The sequence below is a fragment of the Trachemys scripta genome, chromosome 4 (genome assembly GCF_013100865.1).
Source record: "Trachemys scripta elegans isolate TJP31775 chromosome 4, CAS_Tse_1.0, whole genome shotgun sequence".
In the NCBI taxonomy this organism is placed as follows: domain Eukaryota; kingdom Metazoa; phylum Chordata; order Testudines; family Emydidae; genus Trachemys; species Trachemys scripta.
The window spans coordinates 106899757-106920215 of NC_048301.1; the positions used below are offsets into that span (position 1 = coordinate 106899757).

Sequence of the window (20459 nt, forward strand, 5' to 3'; positions counted from 1 at the left end):
TACAATTATCTTAAATTGCAGCAAGGGCAGTTTAGGTTGGACATTAGGAAAATCCCCATCATTGGAAATCTTTAAGAGCACGTTAAACAGACACCTGTCAGGGATGGTCTAGATAATACTTAATCCTCCCATGAGTGCAGGGGACTGGACTAGATGACCTCTTGAGGTGCCTTCCAGTTCTACAACTCTAATTCTCCTTGCTCCAGAGGTTCCCAGTCATGACCAAGATAGTGGTGGTTTCTTATCCTATGCTCATTACTGTCATAGCTGGGGTCATTGTTATTAGAGATACCACAACTTATTGCAGATCTAATTAACCAAGAATTGTTGCTATTTAAATGGAAAGAGCTGAGTTTCCCCTAATCCGGAATTCACAATGGCTGGTCATGGATTACATTCACTTTGGCCCAGATTCTTAAAGGTATTTAGGTGCCTAACTCCCATTGATTTGTAGGTATAAATACCTTTCAGGATCTGGGCCTTTGTGCCTTCAATAGAAAGAACTTTTAAAAGGCATCTCAGCTAAGACAATGGATCAAAATCAGGGTGAGTGAGTCAAACCTGACTAGAGGGAGTCTAGGGTTGTGTAATTCACACCTTCTTCCAGCCCCCTCAGTGTTCATTTTATATCAAGTTAGATTCTATCTAAATTCACTTAGGTTTAGGCACACACCCACTTTCCAACCTGTAATTTCCATCCCCACCCCACCCTTACATCGCGCCTGTGGCCAGGAGAGGACATGTAGCAAGGAAAGCAGTGAACTAGAGTGAATAAAAATGTGAGTAGTTAAAGGAGGCCACTCCTTGCAGCTCCTTCTGACACCTGTGCATGTATTCCCGTACACTGGGGAGTGGGAGCAAGTAGGTCTGAGAGAATTGGAGTGTCAGGGTGTCTTAGGCTATGGCTACACTTGGAGCTAGAGCTGTGACTCCCTGCTCATATAGTTATACTCCTGCTAGCTCACATCGTGCTAACACACTAACAGTAGTAGCATAGCCAGGGCAGCAGTGAGCGGCGGCACAGGCTGGCTGTGCCAAGTACATACCCATGCGATCTAGGCAGGTTTGTACTCAGCACAGCTAGCCCGTGCCAGCGCTCTCTGCTGCCCATGCTACCATAGCTACACTACTGTTTTTAGCATGGTAGCTCAATGAGAGCTAGCGCAAATCTATGTGAGTTTCCAAGCGTAACGTACCCTCAGTGGGATAGGGTGTCTTGCTCACACTACCTAGGGTGACTAGATGTCCCATTTTTAAAGGGACAGTCCCGTATTTAAACCCTCCTGCACGTGTCCCGACTTTTTCTTAAAAAATGGACAAATTGTCCCATATTTTCTGTCTCCCCCTCCCCAGCCCCCGTCAGTACTGGTGGGTCCTGCTGCTGGTCACGGGCCAGGTCATCCCTTTCCCCCCATCCACCTCCATGGCTGGAAGCAGCTCCCATCCCTTCCTTCAGGCACAGTGCCGAAAGACTGCTGCTGGTCACATTCTGGTTTGAACCCTGGCAAAAATCTGGGGAGGGGGGCATGGGATCCTGCATGCCCCTCCCCCCCCCCACTGTTGACTCGGGAAGATGCGGCACCAGGTGCCAGAAGAGGCAGGTCCATCCTGGGGGCCCAGCCAAACATGGAGAGTGGAGAGTGCCGGGCAGGAAGGGAGGGTTGGTCGGTCACTCCCTCCTGTGTGAGAGAGGTGTATGTGAGTGTGCACATGTGTGTCACCTCTCCCTGTGTGTGTGTGTGGGCGGGGGGTAAGAGGTGTGTGCGTCACCCCTCCCCATGTGAACCCTAAAGCCTTAGTTATAAGAAGGTAAATAAAGAGAATCCAACTATGCAGTAGTTCTTTTTAACAGGCGCTCAGTCAACCTGATGTTAATTTGAACGTTTGTACTGCATAGTTCTGATTGATAGCTGTTGAACTCACTTGAATATGAATAATTTTACCAGGTGTCCCGTATTCAGCACAGGGCAATATGGTCACCCTAACACTACCTTACACATCACCTCTGAATTTGGCCCAGTGAATATCTTTACAGATCTATAAACCCTGCCTAGTAAACAAGGGGAATATCCAGAAAACTCAAGGCACCAAGAAGTGTTCTGAAAGGAGCCACTTTAATGTTTGAAGATAATATTGTGCAATCTGGAATGATCTAGTCTGCATAACGACCTGCATCCCACACCCTCCATTTTAAATATACAGCACACGTTAAGGTCAGGCGTGAGCACTAAGATCGTCTTTGCTGATCTCCCACACATCCCAGAGCCAAACATTTCTGAACTTTGGTGTGTCTGCGTGATCCAAGAACCCCTCGGTGCCACCTGGCAAAGGGGTTACAAGATTATCCTGATCCTGGTAGATACATTGTGGGTCAGCAAAGAATATCATGTGAGATCTTAACCGAAAGCCAGGGTCATGCTGGTCATTAATATCATTGCAAAATGTATGTACAGATACTATATGAGGAAGTCTATAAATATACTGAAAATATGTTCTCGATTCTGTGTCATAGCAGAGGTGGAGAAAGAGGTCATCTGTCAGACAAAAGATGTTTATTTGCCTGTCTTTCTGTCGACATGTAAATTAAATATTGTCTCATTCACAAAGGGTCTCCTATCACCCGCCCAAACTGAATGCAGATGAAGGACTGTAAGAATTTTAGATAGGAGCTAACAGGTATAGAAACACCTAAAGGAAGAGAACCTTATCTTGAGATACACTTCAAAGGCTTCCTGGACTATACTTGGGGAACAAAGAAGATCCCCCTGTCATCCTGCACCTAGGAAGCAAACAAGCAATGCATTTACATTAATGAAAATGGGATCACAACCAGTTGGTTGCAGGATTTGAGTGAGATAAACTTCATTAGACAGAAGATCAGCCTAATAGTTAAGCTAGGTCTCTAGAACACGTGTTATGATTTTGTTTTCTATGTAACCTTTTTCTCCTATTATCAAAAAAAAAAAAAAAAAAAAAAAGAGGAATCCTTGTGGCACCTTAGGGACTAACAAATTTCTTTGGGCATAATGCATAATGCCCAAATAAATTTGTTAGTCTCTAAGGGTACATCTACACTACCTGCTGGATCGGCGGGTAGTGATCGATCTATCATGGATCGATTTATCGCATCTAGGTAGACACGATAAATCGATCCCCGATCGCTCTGCCATTGCCTCCGGAACTCCACCACGGCGAGAGGCGGAAGCGGAGTCGACAGGAGAGCAGTGACCATCAATCCCGCGCTGCAAGGACGCGAAGTAAGTGATTCTAAGTCGATCTAAGATACGTCGACTTCAGCTACACTATTCTCAAAGCTGAAGTTGCATATCTTAGATTGATCCCTCCCCCCCCGGGTGTAGATCAGGCTTAAGGTGCCACCAGACTCCTCATTGTTTTTGCTGATGCAGACTAACATGGCTACCACTCTGAAACCTGTCTCCTATTAGCCTTACTCAATATCTCTTGAATCTTTGGTAATAAATTTATCCTTGTTTTTAGGATAAATATATGTCAGTGTGGTGATATTAAGCAAGGTGCTGATCCTGAGTTGACTCATCCAAGCTGGTGTATATGCTGTTCCCCTGGGGACATCAGACCTGTATTTGTGTGTGTTCCGTGGATACAGGGGAATTCCTCAAAGTTGGGGATTTGGGTGCAGCTATTGTGAACCTGCAAGGCAAAGTAAGGGCTGGTCTAGCCCAGAGGAGAGGGCTCAGGTGGTTCACAGGCTGGTGGTGCCAGGGAGCTAACACCCATTTCAGCACAACTATGTCTTCTTCACGCAGGAGATGGGGATAACAAAGTGACGCACAGTCCTGGGTACCCCAAGAACAATCACAGTCTGCATAGCGGAGCTTGGGCTCACTAGTTCAAATAGCTGCCAGCTTTGGGTGTTCATTCAGTCCTTATTCAAGCAAATTCCCATTGATGTCAGTGAGCGTTTATCCTGAGTACATCAGAAATCACAGTGAAGTAAGGACCTAACAGTTTGGCCCACAGAGTCTGCAATTCCTTATTTAACCACCTTCAGTTACAATTCTAGACCTTATTGTTAATGTGTGTTTTTTACAGTGTCTATCGCGGTGCCCAGCCCAGGTGATGGCAGGGGGCCATAACTCAATCCATCCCACATGACAGCTGTCTGACCTTCAGTGACGAGGTTCCTGATATTTGGAAGTGCGTGTCTGATAGTATTAAAATCCCTCTCTCATGTTAATGTTTTAACTGTGTTACACTCTGTAAAGTATTTTGGGATAGTGTTTACATGGAGGACGCTGTACTAGTCACTGCCTTGTCCAGCCTCTAGGATCCTCACGTTCTTCATCGGCCTTTGTACTCGTAAATTGAGATGCTGCATTTAGACAAATGATCTGAACTTGGATGCCATTGGGTTGGCTGAGGAGATGAGTTCCAGCAGGCCTGTTCTGTGGTGTGCCATGTTAGTGACGAGATGATGAATTTCTTCACAGGGTCTCTAATATGGTTCTTCAGCTGGCTCCTTTGGCTAGAGGCACCTGCCTTGTGTCTCTGTCATGGGCACCAAGAGGAAAATTAGCTTAATATGTTCCCATTTTCTCATGAAAGCCCTAAGTAGCTGAGGAGTGCTGAGTATTTCTATGGGGGCAGAGCAAAGGGAATCCTACTTGCTCCCATCACCCCTGCCCTCTACAGAGCAGTAGTAGGTCTGCCTTGTAGCCACCATTTCAGTCTAGGAGATAGAGTGGGCCCTATGGTTGCAGCACGTGGAACCATTCAGAGGTAGGTTCTCTGCCTCACAAACCTGACCCAGACCCTAGTGCACAGTGTCTTGTTCAGCAGAGTGTATGGGGGCATATCTCTTTCAAGTATAGCAGAAGTGTCGCGGAGTATTGGGGGACTCAGGGCCCTGCACCCCCGGCCTCCTGCGATTCACCATNCTATTCAGCCACACTCCCCTGTCAGCATTCACAGACCACAGTAAGAACAGTCCCAGTTCGTCACAAGAAGCACATGGACTCAGCTGAGAAAGAGGTAGGTGAGCAGGACTGAATCATCCTGAATTGCATAGTTTTTTCTGGTTACAAGTCCCCTAGCAAATACCAGCTATGGCTAGAGTTATAATGCCACTATTCCCTGAAATATCCCAGCATTTCAACTATAATAACATAAGGCTGACACAACACAAAGTCATTCATGTAGCTTTCCCGATAGAAAACCAAGTAGAGTGCCTCAGGGGTTGGTCCTGGGGCCGGTTTTGTTCAACATCTTTATTAATGATCTGGATGATGGGATGAATTACACCCTCAGCAAGTTTGCAGAAGCCACTAAACTGCAGGGAGAGGTAGATAAGCTGGAGGGTAGGAATAGGGTCCATAGTGACCTAGACAAATGGAAGGATTGGGCCAAAAGAAATCTGATGAGGTTCAACAAGGACAAGTGCAGAGTCCTGCACTTAGGAAGGAAGAATCCCATGCACCGCTATAGGCTGGGGACTGACTGGCTAAGCAGCTGTTCTGCAGAAAAGGACCTGGGGATTACAGTGGACAAGAAGCTGGATATAAGTCAGCTGTGTGCCCTTGTTGCCAAGAAGGCCAATGGCATATTGAGCTGTAGTAATAGGAGAACTGCCAGCAGATTGAGGGTAAGTGATTATTCCCTTCTATTCAGCACTGGTGAGGCCACACCTGGAGTATTGCGTCCAGTTTTGGTCCCCCCACTACAGAAGGGATGTGGAAAAATTGGAAAGAGTCCCGCGGAGGGCAACAAAAATGATTAGGGGGCTGGGGCACATGACTTACGAGGAGAGGCTGAGGGAACTGGGGTTATTTAGTCTGCAGAAGAGAAGAGTGAGGGGGGGATTTGATAGCAGTCTTCAACTACCTGAAGGGGAGGTTCCAAAGAGGATGGAGCTCAACTGTTCTCAGTGTTGGCAGATGACAGAACAAGGAGCAATGGTCTCAAGTTGCAGTGGGGGAGGTCTAGGTTGGATATTAGGAAACACTATTTCACTAGGAGGTGAAGCACTGGAATGGGTTACCTAGGGACGTGGTGGAATCTCCATCCTTAGAGGTTTTTAAGGCCCGGCTTGACAAAGCCCTGGCTGCGATGATTTTATTGGTGTTGGTCCTGCTTTGAGCAGGGGGTTGGACTAGATGATCTCCTGAGGTGTCTTCCAACCCTAATATTTTATGATTCTTTGATACTGACATTCCTTGGAAATCTAACAAAACTGCCCACAAGCCAGCTCTGAAGCACTGCACTCCTGGATCTTGGGAAAGCCTCAAATTGCTCCTGGGATCATATAATAGGCATCACACATATTAGTTATTCTTTTTTGACTTAGGCTTTGTCTACACTAGCACTTTTGTCGGTGAAACTTATGTCAGTCTAGGGGGGGCAGTGGCAGGAGACGCTCTCCCACCAACATAGATACTGCTGCTTGTTGGGAGTGCATCAAGCGGCTACATGGGAGACCTTACAGCGCAGCTGCAGCGGGTCAGTTCTGATGCTGTAAGCTCTGTAGTGTAGGCATAGCCTAAAGCAACTATTTTTTATTGTGCATAAGAGTGACAGCTTTGAGTTCCACAGCTAGCTAGCAGCAGTTGATCCAGGTCCTCCTATACCATCACATTCGCCACCATCTTTTTCTTTTCCTTTTTCTCCTCCCTTCTTCTTGCTGTGGGTGGTTTGGGTTTTGTGAGGTTATTATTATTTTTGCTTTTCAGAGATTACTCCTTCATCCTGGTATCTTTGTTTTGTATACAACGGCTACAGCATCACTCCCTTGTCCGAATGTCTCCTGTACTGTGTTTGATTTGTCAGGTTGTTTGCATCTTTATATTTGGTTTGCTTTTCAATACTTTATTTAACAATGCAAAGACCCTATATCAAACAGAGTTCATGGCCCACATTTGGGAAGCCAACTCTATAGTTTCTAGGCACTTTGACGGATTTGCAATAAGCCTGACCTGCAGCACTCTGTTGGCACAGGAACTGCCATGCCAAATCAAAACCATGGTCCCTCTAGTCCAGTATCCTGACTAACAGTGGCCAGTCCCAGATGCTTCCGTGGAAGGTGGGGGAAAAAATGAAACCCCTGTGTGATATTTTGGGTACCACCCAGACCAGTGAGGGGTTCTGTCACTGCCTGACCTGTCACCTTGGGGGTCTTTGTGCTGTGCAGCTATGGTTCAGATCCCTGACGCCAATAGCCAGCCCATAAGCATAAGGTCTCACCCTGGCTCCCACCAGCCCCGTTACTCTTTGCATTGTGATACCAACAGCCCTTCAAGTCCTGAGTCTCCCCAAATAGTCCTCCTGAGTTCTTAACCCCAGACACTCGCACCATTCCTCTGCGGTTCGTCACCCCCAAAGGTGACCTCAGCCCCCCAGTTATCAGCTCCCTCTGGCATACACACTCCACACGGCTTCCACCCCAGAGACCTGCCTGGGATAAAATAATTATTTAATAGAAAAATCAAAGTAAGGGAAAGCAAATATATGCCAATTACATAGAAAATACAAATGACGACACCATCTCAGGCTTTACACTTTCATATTAGATAAAATCCCTTTTCTAATAAGAGTTACTGATTTGCCTATGACAGTTTCCTAGCACACCCCCTAGCTATAGATGGGATCCAGGGTTGACAGACAACCTCCTGACTCGAGACTCTCCTCCATTTAAAAAAAAAAACCCTCACTTCCAAGCCTGCTTTTAAAAGATTTTTTCCTTTTAGACTCATGGTTAGTCAGAGCAGGATGTTCGAGAGCTGGGATGTTCTTCACAATTTGCAGTTGTCTCAATGTCTTTCGATTAACTCTAAAGGTCCATCATTGTCTTTTCCTAGGCTGGCCAATGGATAGTTACTTGATGCCAGTTTTGTGTTCTGGACGTGCCTTTCCTTTCCCTGCTTGACTGCTCACCACCCTGCACTCCAGATTGTGAGCACTGTTTTCTATGTACACAAATACATAATTAATAACCAGTGTGTGTACATATTTCATAATGACTAGCCAGTTCAGAACATTACAAGCTTTCATAAAAGACTTTACTCAATATATTTTTATAGTACAATAATACAGTATGCAATCAGTTGGTTTAACTGCTTATTTTTGGCAGTTCTCCCCATGGGGTGTCTGGAGCCTGACTGTCACACCCTGTTATGGACCGGTCTGCTGTCACAGTGTGATTGAGCCCTTTAAGGGGAGTCAGGGATCGGTCTACCTGTGACAGACTTCCTTAAAGAGAAGAGGCCCATCTTCACCCACCTGTAAGTAATTAATTGCCTAGGTGGCTGGTTGGCAGCTAATTGGCTAATGAGTACTTGAACCTGATAAAGGACTACCACAGCATAGTTAGAGGGAGGTGTTTCTAGACAGAGGAGTTCCCAAGGACTAAAGCAGGACAGCTTTCAAGGAGAGGGACCTCCCAGATAGCTGCTGCAGGAGGCCTAGTCTGCAAGGAGCTCCATGCTGCCTGGAGAAGAGCTGCAGTCTGTGGGAAGTCCCTGGCTCCACGAAAGGAATGCCTTGGGGGCCATTTTGGTTAGTGTGTTGTGGGTCAAGGGCCTGGTTGTGAGATTAACTTCAGGTGGAGTCTGCCTAGGTGAAGGTCTATCTTGTATTTCTGTTGAGCTTTCTATTAATAAGTGAGACCCTCTGAAGGGGGGTGCTGTTTAATACCAGAAAATCTGGCTGATATTACTGATGACCCAATTGGGGAAGCTAAGAGAGGGTGGACCCACAGCAGGTGTGGATAACATGTGCCTTTTACACTTGCCCACAGAGACGGTTTCCTCCTAACCCCTTAGATGTTGAAGAGTGATGGTTGATATCTGTTCCAATGCTGCCTCCCTGCCCCCACCCCGATCCTGCTGGGTTTTGCTTAGTCAGTAGTGCCCATGACCTGTTTCCCTGCCTGGATAGAAGGGTGTGAAGGTATACCCTTTGGGCAGAGAGTTACGGTGTGAGCTAGATGGGAGGAGGTAAAGTAAGGTACAGTTTAGTACCGTGATGGCTTTGGGTGGGGCCTTACATAGGTTTACTTTAGAAGTTTCTTTCTGTTTATAAAGCAGATTCCCGAAAGGATGCCAACTGTTCTTGGAGCAGTTTCTCTAGAGGTTAGAGTGACCAGACAGCAAGTATGAAAAATCGGGATGGGGGTGGGGGGTAATAGGAGCCTATATAAGAAAAAGACCCAAAAATTGGGGGTGTCCCTATAAAATCAGGACATCTGGTCACCCTACTAGAGGTCCTAACTGGTTTCCCTCTATTCATCTCAAATTAGCCCGATCCATTAATTTAATCTAAAATGAGTCAATCAGCCCTTAAACTCCAGGGGTTGCAGTCTTCCTTTGTCTCTGTCTGTTTCCTAGGGACAGCCTGGCATGGGGCCTCTCCACTATCCCAGGCCTCCCTGTCTCACTCTGTTACCCTTCCTTTATACCTGGACTTGTTTCCTTAGTGGCCCAGCTGTGAGTGCATGCCTCCCTAATTGGCAGTTCTGGCAGCTGTGCTAGGCTGGGGTCACCCTGGTTGCCTTAAATGGGGAAGACTCTCTGCCCATTACAGAGGGTGACTCTATTTAGGCTCAGTGTAGGTTTGTTTGGATGGGGGTAAGGATGCTGCTGGCCTGCCTGCTTCTATGCAGCAGACCCATGGGGCTCTGCTGGGACTGGGAGGATGAGTGAGCAGGATTTGCCCTGAATTAGGAGACTTTTTCAGACTCTCTGCAAAAGAGAGACAAGGGGGAAATTAAGATGCTAATGGAACAGCGGGGAGGAGAGCAGCAGCAAGCTCAAATGGCAGCTCTTGGGTACCATAGAGACCCTTCTCCAGCCAGGAAGGAACACTGGAGGCAACAATGTGTGAACCTGGGGCACTGTCCAAGCTGCCTGGAAGTCCCAGCCCACCTGTAGCCAAAATGGGGCAGGAAGATAATCCAGGGGCATATATCTGGTTATGTCTGAATGGGTGGCTACTGCAGCTCAATGGGAGGAGGAGTCCCAACCACTCCAGTTATCTCTGTGCCTAATGAAGAGACAAGCAATGTATAACCTTCTGGGTGAGGAGGTGTGACAAAGTGGGGGATTGTCTTGTTTTTTCCAATGGTTTGCATGCAGAGAGGGTGGGACTCAGTTTCCCTGGGTGTTATTGGTTTAATGAGATGATGGGAGAGGGAGTTGTTGTTACAGAGGACCAGCAAGGGAACTTGGGACCCCAGCCAATGGCCTGGAGAAGGGATACCTCAGTGACTGGTGACCTGGAGGCCCAGCTCAGGAGTCGCAGCCAGTTCTGGCCAGCGGAAGGACCATAATCTAAGTTGCGCAACTTCAGCTACATGAATAACATAGCTGAAGTCGATGTACTTAGATTGACTTACCGTGGTGTCTTCACCACAGTGAGTCGACTGCTGCCCTGTTGATTCCGCCTGCGCCTCTTGCGGCGCTGGAGTACAGGAGTCGATGGGAGAGCGCTTGGGGATCGATTTATTGCGTCTACACTAGACACGATAAATTGACACACACACCCCCGCGCTGGATCGATCACTGCCTGCTGATCCGGTGGGTAATGTAGACATACCCTCAGGGAGGATGGCCGGGGCTTTGCTCAAGCAGGGAGGAATGTAACAGGCTGGCACTGTTTGCCTGAGATGCCCCAAGCTGTTAGCAGGTCTTGAGCCTTCTGGGAATGTGTTAAGTGGGTTTTGCTGACATTGCTACAGCAGACAAGGGAAGTGGGGAATAGAGAGAGCACTAGGGTGTAGGACAGTTGCATGCTGAGGGTTTTGCTGAATCACTGGTAGAACAGGCACATGATAACACACACATTCAGGCATACAAGTGAGGTAGCAGTTGCTCTCTCAGGCAGTGGGTGAGCTGGGGTTTGGCACCCTTCCATCCTGAGGAAAGGAATGCTAAGGGCAGTGAGGTCGGGGAGAAGCCTGAGTCTGAGGGACCTCACCAGCCAGCCAAGATGAGAGTTTCATGTAGGACTAGTTTGGCAGCCACCCTTTGTTAATCAGTCAGACCTCAGAGGGGTGATTCCTGACTCTACACCTTTGCAGTTCTGTGCTAGCTGGGCTTAGGAAGCCACTTACTTCCAGGCATCTAAACCAGCAGCAAGACCTTCGGCTCCTGTTAATGTCAGAGAGCAGCAGGAGCTGAATATCTCTTAAAATCAGCCAAGCTCTAGTCTGGGGGCTCAGTGTGGGTTGAAGACAGGAGCGCTGCCAGATTTTTTGCCGCCCTAGGCAGCGGAAGTTCCCACCCGCAAAATACTGCCAATGACCGGGGTGGCCGAAGATCCGGCCACTGCGATCGCCACCCCCTAAATGTTAGCACCCTAGGGAACCGCCTAGGTCGCCTAATGGGTTGCGCCGGCCCTGGTTGAAGACCAAGATTTTTTTTTTTTTTTTCCAAAAGTGACTAATGATTTTTTGGATGCTCAGCCTGAAACACTTGCCAAGGGCCTACATTTTCAGCCAGTGCTGAGCACTCATCCAGAGCTGGGCAAAAGAACTGTGGGGGCTAGATTCACAAAACAGCCAGAGGAAGAGGTGCCTCCCTGATAACTTTTAGCCTAATGGTTCAGGTACTCTCCTGGGATGGGTCAGACTGAGACTGGAATCCCCACACAAATATTTGAAGCCATGTCTCCCCTAGCCCAGTGTGATGCCCAAACCACTGGGCTGTAGGCTATTCTGGGTTAGGTAGCTTGCAATCTCTCCTGTGCAATCTGTTCCACTTTATATAAAATACTTGAACAGTCGTTGGGGCAGAGAGCAAGAATGACTCCACACCTAGTGGCTAAGGCACACATCTGCTCCAGGGTGGGGATTCAAACCTGGGTCTCCAGATGCAGGTGGACTTCAACTGTGAATTTGGCTTGATTTTTGGCCAACAGTTCTGGTCCAAAAAAAGGGGAGGGGAAATTAGAAATGCTGAAATTAATGAAAAATTAATTTCTGAAAGTAAATGCTTCCAAAAGATGTTTTATTTTGGAATGTGCTTACATTTTATTTTTTTAATTAAACTTCTAAAAAACCAACCAAATATTTTATTCAACCCTAATTGCGTTTTTATTTATTCATTTTGCTCAGAAATTTAAAAAATATATCTTAAATAGCCATTTTCTAATGGCAAAAAAATGAATTTGTCCAGTGTTGCAGTTCTGGGCCCCTGCACTTGTATTTCCTCTCAGTGGCCCAGCAAAAGCTCCCAATCTATTCCTTTTCTTAGATGGAGACCAACTTCTCTCTCCCCATCCTGACTGGGTTATTTCCAGGCTGAACAGTTCCCTGTGTTATTCCCAGCAAAAGACCGACTCCCTAAGCAGTCCTGCATCTCTTCTTTCCTCAGAGACAGTACACCATGTAATTGCTACAGTTGTAAGTTAGTACACAGCTCTCTCTAAGAAAGCCTGTTTTAGTCTTAAGGCAAAAGCACTACAGAGGAAACATATTAAAAACAATAAAAGAACCTACATGCATGCTAATAAGCTTACCTGAGATCATCCCCTGCTTCCACCAGGGGCTCTGGCAGGAGCAGTCCTTCAAAACTCACCTAGTGAGTCTTCTGTGGTTTCAAGTTCATCATACCTTTTGCTCAGCAAGAGAGCAGTCTGATGGGAACTCAGTAGGCCAGAGTCCTTCCAACTCTTCCCTAAGGACCGGGGCCTTCAGTTGACCAGAGGCCCTGTCCATTTGCTGGTTCAGAAAGAAGGCCCTGAGTCTGTTTACCACCAAGTTATTTATCCCAACAGCCTTTCTTTGTCTGCTGGTCTCTAAGAGAATCCAGTTCAAACTTTTGATGAGAGTGTGACTAGGTAATGAGCCAGACAATAGGTCCCCTTCCCAGGACAAAGTTTCAAAGGGCTGATAACTGGAGGGATTACAGTAGTATACCCCTACCTCCCAGTGAAATTGCATATAATCTCAGGGCAGGTCTACCCTTCAACTGCTGCATCAGTGCAGCTACCCCCTTCGTGCTTTAATGAAGATGCTCTAAACCGCTGGAAGAGAGCTCTCCTGGTGGCGTAATTAATCCACCTCTGTGAGAGGCAGTAACTATGTCGACAGGAGAAGCTCTTCCACCAACTTAGCGCTGTCTACAGCGGAGGTTAGGTGGGTATAACTACCTTGCTCAGGGTGTGGATTTTTCATACCCGAGAGACAGTTATATCGATGTAAGTGTGTAGAGTAGACCAGATCTCATGATAACACACAAACAATTGCATTTTTAATACAGTGGTCCCCAACAGTATTAAACCTAATTCAAAAGGGTCTATCCAGAATATTGCATGTCTGTCATGCTTGGCTCTAATCCCAAGGTGAGTGCCCAACATCATTAGTCACTTCTGAAACTTTTGGTTTATTGGTTTTATTAATCTTGATAGAACTGTCCTTCCTCCCCTCCCCCCAGCATTTAACAAACATGCAGCAGCCATGTTCTCTCCCCTGCAAGGGGAGGGTGTGCTGAGATCATAGAGAGAGCGAGGCAGGACAGATTCTTTGAAGCAGCAGGCCTGAAGGTGGAGGAAGGATGCTTGGCTGACTCTCTGAAGCATGGTGGGGGAGCACAAAGAAGGAAGTGAAGCTGGGGGGGGGGGGAGGGCAAAGGAAGGAGAGAGAACTGGGAGGAACACAGGAGTGTAGGAAGAAATGAGAGCAGAGGTGGGGGTGAGATCCCGGAAGGCCCTACAGAATGAGGTGTTTGAATCTGATGGAGGCTGATAAAGGGTTCAGGGAATGGGGTAACTAAAACACCAAGCACACCACCCCAGTTGCTACTAAGGGAGACCCCTGTTGGCAGCCTCAGTAGAGGCCAAAAACTGAATGGGCTTGGAAACTGAGCTCCCTTTTCTCCCATAAGTTTGGAGAAGCCCCTGTTCCACCTGTGCTGTAGATCAAAAAGGGCCATGGCTGGCTGTCTGGCACCATTAACCATCCATTAAATTCAGTCTCCTTAGCAGAAGTGTCCTCCCAGCTGTTAGACCCCCCCACCCCTTCCTTACCCTGAAAGCCCTCTTGCGAAGTGGGTGCTGCAAAGCCGCATCTCCTGCCAATCCTTTATTCCTTCTGGAGTCCTGCTTTTCTCACTGACTCCAAAGTAACTCTTCAAATGCAAATGCACAGGGGAAAAAAAGAATAATTATAATGGCTTTTCCCCTGCTACTCCAAGAAAGATATAATAATAGCAAGGTGGGGGTATGGGAGAGGAGCAGGCTTCCAGGGGGTGCTTCAGGCTGTGAAAATCCCAGTCCCTAATTATATTTCATGTTTTTCTTACTCCTCTGTGCTAGTTGTTAAGCAATCAAGAGGATGAAAACGGACCCCAGGATCAGTGTAATGTAGGGGAGCATCCTGGCTACATTCTTTTTCCTCCAGCCCCCCACATTACCTGGCAGAGGTAGGGAAGGGAAGTGGCATAGGAGTTTCTATATGGACAGGGCTGGAGGTCCCCCCTCCCTGCACTCGGAAGATTCTCTAGTAGTGCTTCGCAGATGGGCTTAGAGCCCAATTCTGTCAGCAGCAGGAGGCCTGCAGCTGGCCATTATAAAGCACATCCCATTCTGATGGATCTCTTTACAATCTATGCAGCTAAGGTTTGTTTTACTGTCTTTAGATTAGAGGGCAGCAGCCACAAACACCCCCACACTAACTTCAGAGTGGGTAAAATTTTGGTCAAAGGCCCCTTGCGTCCTAAAAAGTGCCCCCAGACCTTTAACATCCAGACAAACCAGACTGCACCTGGCTTTTCAGGGTATTCTCTAAAAGATCCAGGGAATCTGGTTCATCTGCCTTGAAATGGAGCAGCTGCCCTACAAAAATTCAAACCTACAGGACCAAGGAGTCCAGATACTGCAATTTTGCTAAGGTCCCTAGGTAGGGATCCCAAATTGTGGTCCATACATCACGGGTGGTCCACAAAACCCTTGCTAGTGGTCTGCAGTGAGCTGACAGCTCACATGATGCTGTCTCCTCCTTGTTTCTAGCTGCTAAATTGCACTAACAATCTTTAGTTCAAAGTGCAGGGACGCTTAGAACATCAGTCCTTGCCCTCTGCTATTCAGCAGCAGAGTACATGCTCCTGTCTGGTGTCGCTCGTCTCACGTGAGGCTGCTAGATGTAGAGCTTAACAAAGCTATGCACATTATGGGGACTTTTTGTGCAACTCCATTGCCATAGCTGCCAATACTTAGAAACGTAGCACCACCCCATCTTTGCCGTGAGGGGGCCTCCATCCTGCTCCTGGCCAAGGGCTGTGATAACAGCAGCTTCCCTCTGTACTCTGACCTCTTCAACCACCCACCAGTTCGCCAGTCTTCTAGGAGCCCTTTATAGTTACTTGTGCCACCACAAGACATGGTGGAATCTGCTTGGTGTAATGAGAGGTCTGCGATGACAGTCATTAATAATCACTCTCTCGCCATCTGCCCAACAGGTTTTAACCTGCCAAGACACCTGTGGTCATCCCTGAACCGGTTTCGAACAGGACAGGGCCATTGTGCAGCCAGTCTCTTCAAATGGGGTTCCTCTAATGACCCACCACCAGGTAGATGCATCTAACTTCTGGCTATGTGGCATATTCTCTCTGAGTGCCCACTGACTTATTTCCACGGTGGGCTACTGCCTCCTCACCTGGCTGATGACGATGCTATGAAATGGCTGGGCACACTGTGCATACCGTGAGAGAGACTAACAGGCAGGTACAAATATATGAAATACTTTCCCGATCTCCTCTTTCCATGCCAGCAGCTGCCCCGATTGCCACAGGGAGGTTATATGATTGAGTGGGAAGTAGACATGGCACAATCGCTCTACCAGTGTTGCAAATTCTTGCAAGCGTAGTGCAAGTCTTGTCACGTTTGGTGTTTTTTCGAAAACCGTATGAGTACACCAGCAGCTCACTCTTCCCTTTTTTAAAATTATTATTAAGTTTTGAGCTTTCCTGGCTGCAGAGAAAAGCCTGAAACCTGTGACCGAAGTCCAAATTAAAAGCCAGACAGCAAAGCACTCTAAGGCAGTCTCATGATATTTTGTGGCGGAGGGAGGGGGGCTGACTCATGGTGTTTGCATGCTTGGGTTAGCAATACTGCTGACGGAAAGTCTAGCACCACACGGCCCTAAACTACCTCCCTCCGCCCGAGTGTGGCGTTTACAGGGTTAAATCCCTTCCCCAGCTTCCTCCTCCCCTAGTGGGCGCTGTGATCACGTGACACGGGATTGCAATTTCAGCCCGTCAGCTGATCCCAAAGTCACAGGATTCCATGCTCAGTCATCCCCTGCCCTGGATAACAGAGGGTGTGGGAAGGCAGTGGCGCACGGATCGGCTTGCAGCAGCCATCACGCCGGGAGCCAGCTCCGCAGCAGCCATGGGGCTCCGCGCCTTTATCCTGCTCTTGGCCCTTGTGGTCCCATGCTCGGCGCTGATCAGGTGAGGGACGCTGCAGCTGGGCACGGCTAGACAGCAGGCGCTAGGGGCTCCCGGGGCGAGGTTCTTGTAAACAAAGGTGCTGGCGGGGAGCCCGGTGGCAACAGCAGCTGCTCACCCCTTGCTCCAAAGAGCTGTTGAGGCCTCCTGGGAGACATATTTCTTAAGAGTCATCCTGCTTGGGCTTGCCCATTGCCTCACTGCCTCTGGTAACTGCGGAGGGTTATAGAAAACCAGGCTCTTTGTTGCTTAAGAATATGTGTGTCTCTCTTGCTCTTGGGAGGCTGCGATTTCTCTCTGCCATCATGAGCTCATGGGGGGGGGGGGGGGATTAGTACTTGACGTGAGGAATTAGCTGCAGACTCAGGTAAACGCCTAACAGACAAAAGAGACAGTCTCCCTGCATCCAGCCCTCGGGAAGGATTGGAAATGGGAGAATTAAGCAAAAAGGCAAAAAAAAAATCTGACCCATCATGAGCTAATATTTGGTCCTTGGCTAGGCATGGACTTTTTCCATTGACTTCCCTCCCTGGGAGATGCACCTGCCTCTCCAAGGGCACAGTTTGGCTCATGAAGTTTTTCTCAGAAGAAGCATTGGGGTGCTTTAAAGTGTCTCGCTACTGCTAAGCAGAAGTTAAAAGTACGTATAGTGTGCCACCCTGGATGTGTTGCAGCTGTTTACTAGTCACCTTCGTTCTGGGCCAAATCCAGCAAATGGGCTGAGCGCACTCAACTCCCATTGAAACTGGTTAGAGTTGAGGATGACCAGCATCGAGCAGGATGTGGCCCTAAGAAACAAACCTGTCAGGCTCAGGTCACTCACCCAAATTCATTCCTGTATAGTTCCAAGGTAAATGTATATTGGGGTGGAGCTTGTTTTGAGTTAACTTTCACTTACCTATTCACTGACAGTTTCAAAAACAAGAGGAGAAAATTCCTGACCACTAAGTAAAACCTCAAGTCTTGATGATTTCTCAGAAGTTTCATTGACCTTTACAGGAGCAAAACTTCCCAGGGCCTGATTGTTCAGAAGGGCTGGGCACCTGCAGCTGCTCTTGATTTCAGCTAGAAATGTGGGTGTTCAGCCTTTCTGAAAACCAGGGCTTGGAAAGTTTTACTCCTGTTAAGGCCGATGGAAATTCTGAGAGATCATCAAGACTTGAGGTTTTACATAGTGGTCAGGAATTTTCTCCTCTTGTTTTTGAAACGGACAGTGAATATGTTAACTTCAAACAAAACCCTCCATAAAATATACATTTACTCTGGAAGTAGGTAGCACTGGATTTGGGGGATTTGACCCGAGGATTTGGGTTGTGGAAACAACATGCCCTCTTGTTAAAGTCTGTCTTTGATCTGTGATACAGAAGTAGGAGTTTCTGGACACATTAGGAGCTTGATCATTGTGGCCCTGCACTTTGCATAGTCCGTTTCAACAGTGCAAAGTGTGTGTAAAATGCTTTCAGATCAGAATACAGCAGACCCTTACTAGAACGCGCGTCTTATAGCGCCAATTTGGTTATAGCGCGGGACTGTGCATGGATCCCAAATTTAATTACCTTCATTGGAATCCATGGTAATGCGGTCCCCATGGTAACGCGGTTCCTGCGTTAACGCGGGACCACACATGGATCCAAAACCCTACGTTCTAGCGGGGGTCCAGCGTACTAGTTGTAACACACACACGCACACACACACACACATGATTATTCTAGGTGCTGGACAACAGTGAATGAGGGCCTGGGAGTCAGAAGTCTGATCTAGGGAGTGCCAAGCTGGGACAGTTGTCCTCTCAAGTGGAACCTCAGTGGAGTGTTTGCTTATCATGATTTAGATCTTTGTAAAATAGCTGTAAGTTGTTTTCCTTATTTAATTTTCCATGAGCTGTGATCAGCTTTCTGTCAATGTTTTAACTTTCTTTATTTGCACTGGACCATAATCGACAAAGGAAGTGGCTTTAGCTAGGTATTGACTTTACCACTCTTCGATCATAGGCAAACAGCCTGATACGGGAGCTCTCATTTGTTGTATAAAGCCCCTCCTGTGCTTCAGTTGTTTCTGGACTTCGAGCAGTTTTCAACAACTGTTTTTAACAAAATTATACTCTTGTTGTGGGCCAGCAGCAACCAGTACAGCCCTGGTACCTGACAGCTTGCAATAACACAGTCAATTTCCCAGTGTGGAGAAGGCCTGAAATACAGAAATTTCAGGAAGAAGTTGGCCGAGTCCTTACAAACAACAGCGTCCAAATGGATGGCTTCTTGGGGAGACGGGAATGGATGGTTTTGAGCAGGCTGGTTACCGCACCTTGAGGAGCAGGCCACTTTCTTGAGCAAAACCATTGGCTCCAGAAGTTGCGAAAGATCATTAGTAGCATAGGGGCCCTGAGCCTTAGCGTGCTTTGCCCATTTGAGTGAAATTGCTGAGGGCCATGAGTTCAGTGGTGCTGGGACATCCCTAGCAGTTGGGAACACTGCACTTCTGCAGTTGCTAGTCTGAGTCTAAGGTGTCAAGTATCAGGGGGTAGCCGTATTCGTCTGTATCCACAAAAACAATGAGGAGTCCGGTGCACCTTAAAGACTAACAGATTTATTTGGGCATAAGCTTTTGTGGGTAAAAACCTCACTTCTTCAGATGCAGGGAGTGAAAATTACAGATACAGGCATTGTTATACTGACACATGAAGAGAAGGGAGCTGCCTCACAAGTGGAGAGCCAGTGTTGACCGGGCCAATTCGATCAGGGTGGATGTAGTCCACTCCCAATAATAGATGAGTCTAAGGTGTTGCCTATGGTGGGATCTGGAGGCTGGATCAGTAACTATTGTTAGCAAGGCTTCCCTGTTCATTTGAATTAGGGAACCATTTCCCAAACTAAACAGCGCTATACACTACACCTGCTGCCTCCCCAAATGTGGTTTTTATAAGCCCTTCAGAGCGAGAATGGTCTGTTTTTTCCATGTATCAGAGGGGTAGCCGTGTTAGTCTGAATCTGTAAAAAGCAACAGAGGGTCCTGTGGCACCTTTAAGACTAACAGAATTTTTTTTCCATGTTCATCCAGCACCCTGCTAATGGGGGGCCTAGTGCAAAGCCCACTGAAGTCAATGGCAAGATTCCCATTGACATCAGTGGGCTTTGGAACAGGCGGTTGTCATGAAAATGGTGTGTTGAAACATAGCAAGAGCTAGCACGGTTCTGCTTCTGGTATGAAGAGGGCCTTAGAACAAGGGAAGTGCCCCAAAGATGGAAGCAGGAGAAGGTAATAATGGCGATATCCAAACTTCCTGACACTTTTTTTCTTCTGGTGCTGGTAGCCCACCTCCCCTCCACACACACACAAACTCATGTGGGTCACTGAAGTTGAGGTGAGCTTCCAACTCTTAGAAGCAGCTCATGCTAGAAACGCTGGATTGTGACATACCCCCAGCTCCTACTGTAGACATCCTTGAATGAGCCAAATTTAGGGTGCCATTCCGAGCTTGAGGACACACACTTCCCCAGCTGGAAGTGTAGTAGACATGCCCCAGATGGGAAGCCGTGAGTGCTTGTCTTCATGCACAGGCCTTGGGAATTGAGAGAGACTAACAGCATGGCTCTCTGGAGAGGGCACTGGGCTTCAACTTGGGAGACCTGGGTGCTCTTCCTGCCTTTGCTACCTACCTGCTGTGTGACCAAGTCAGCCTCTGTACCTCAGTTTCCCCATCTGTGGGGATAATCGCAGATACCTCCTTTTGTAAAGCACTTTGAGGTCTACACATGAAAAGCACCAAGCGCTAGGTATTCTTATTAAGGCTCCAGAAAGAAGACCCAACAGTAGGCTTCAGAAAAATATAAACTTTGTTGAAGCTTGCCCAGGCTGGGAGCTGCGCTGTAAACCTTGCTGACATTAGGAGCCAAATTCTGTGCTGATGTAAACTGGCCAGTCCGTTAACGTCCATGGAACTGTGCCATTTTGCACCAGCAGAAGATGTTCCTGAGAACCCTACAGGCCCTGGTGTGCATTTATTTGTATGCACAGATCAACAGAAACAGGTGCTGTCTCCCTGGG

General features: G+C 47.5%; 1 protein-coding gene across 1 annotated transcript in view; it reads left to right on the forward strand.

The window, feature by feature from the left end:
- The first annotated feature begins 16212 nt into the window (after positions 1 to 16212).
- The window catches only part of CTSD (cathepsin D), a 36041-nt gene continuing 31794 nt past the window's right edge, over positions 16213 to 20459 (forward strand). Inside the window, exon 1 of the mRNA XM_034770298.1 lies at positions 16213 to 16418. Coding sequence (XP_034626189.1) covers positions 16252 to 16418 — 167 coding nt within the window. The 5' untranslated portion in view covers positions 16213 to 16251. The remainder of the gene's footprint in view (positions 16419 to 20459) is intronic.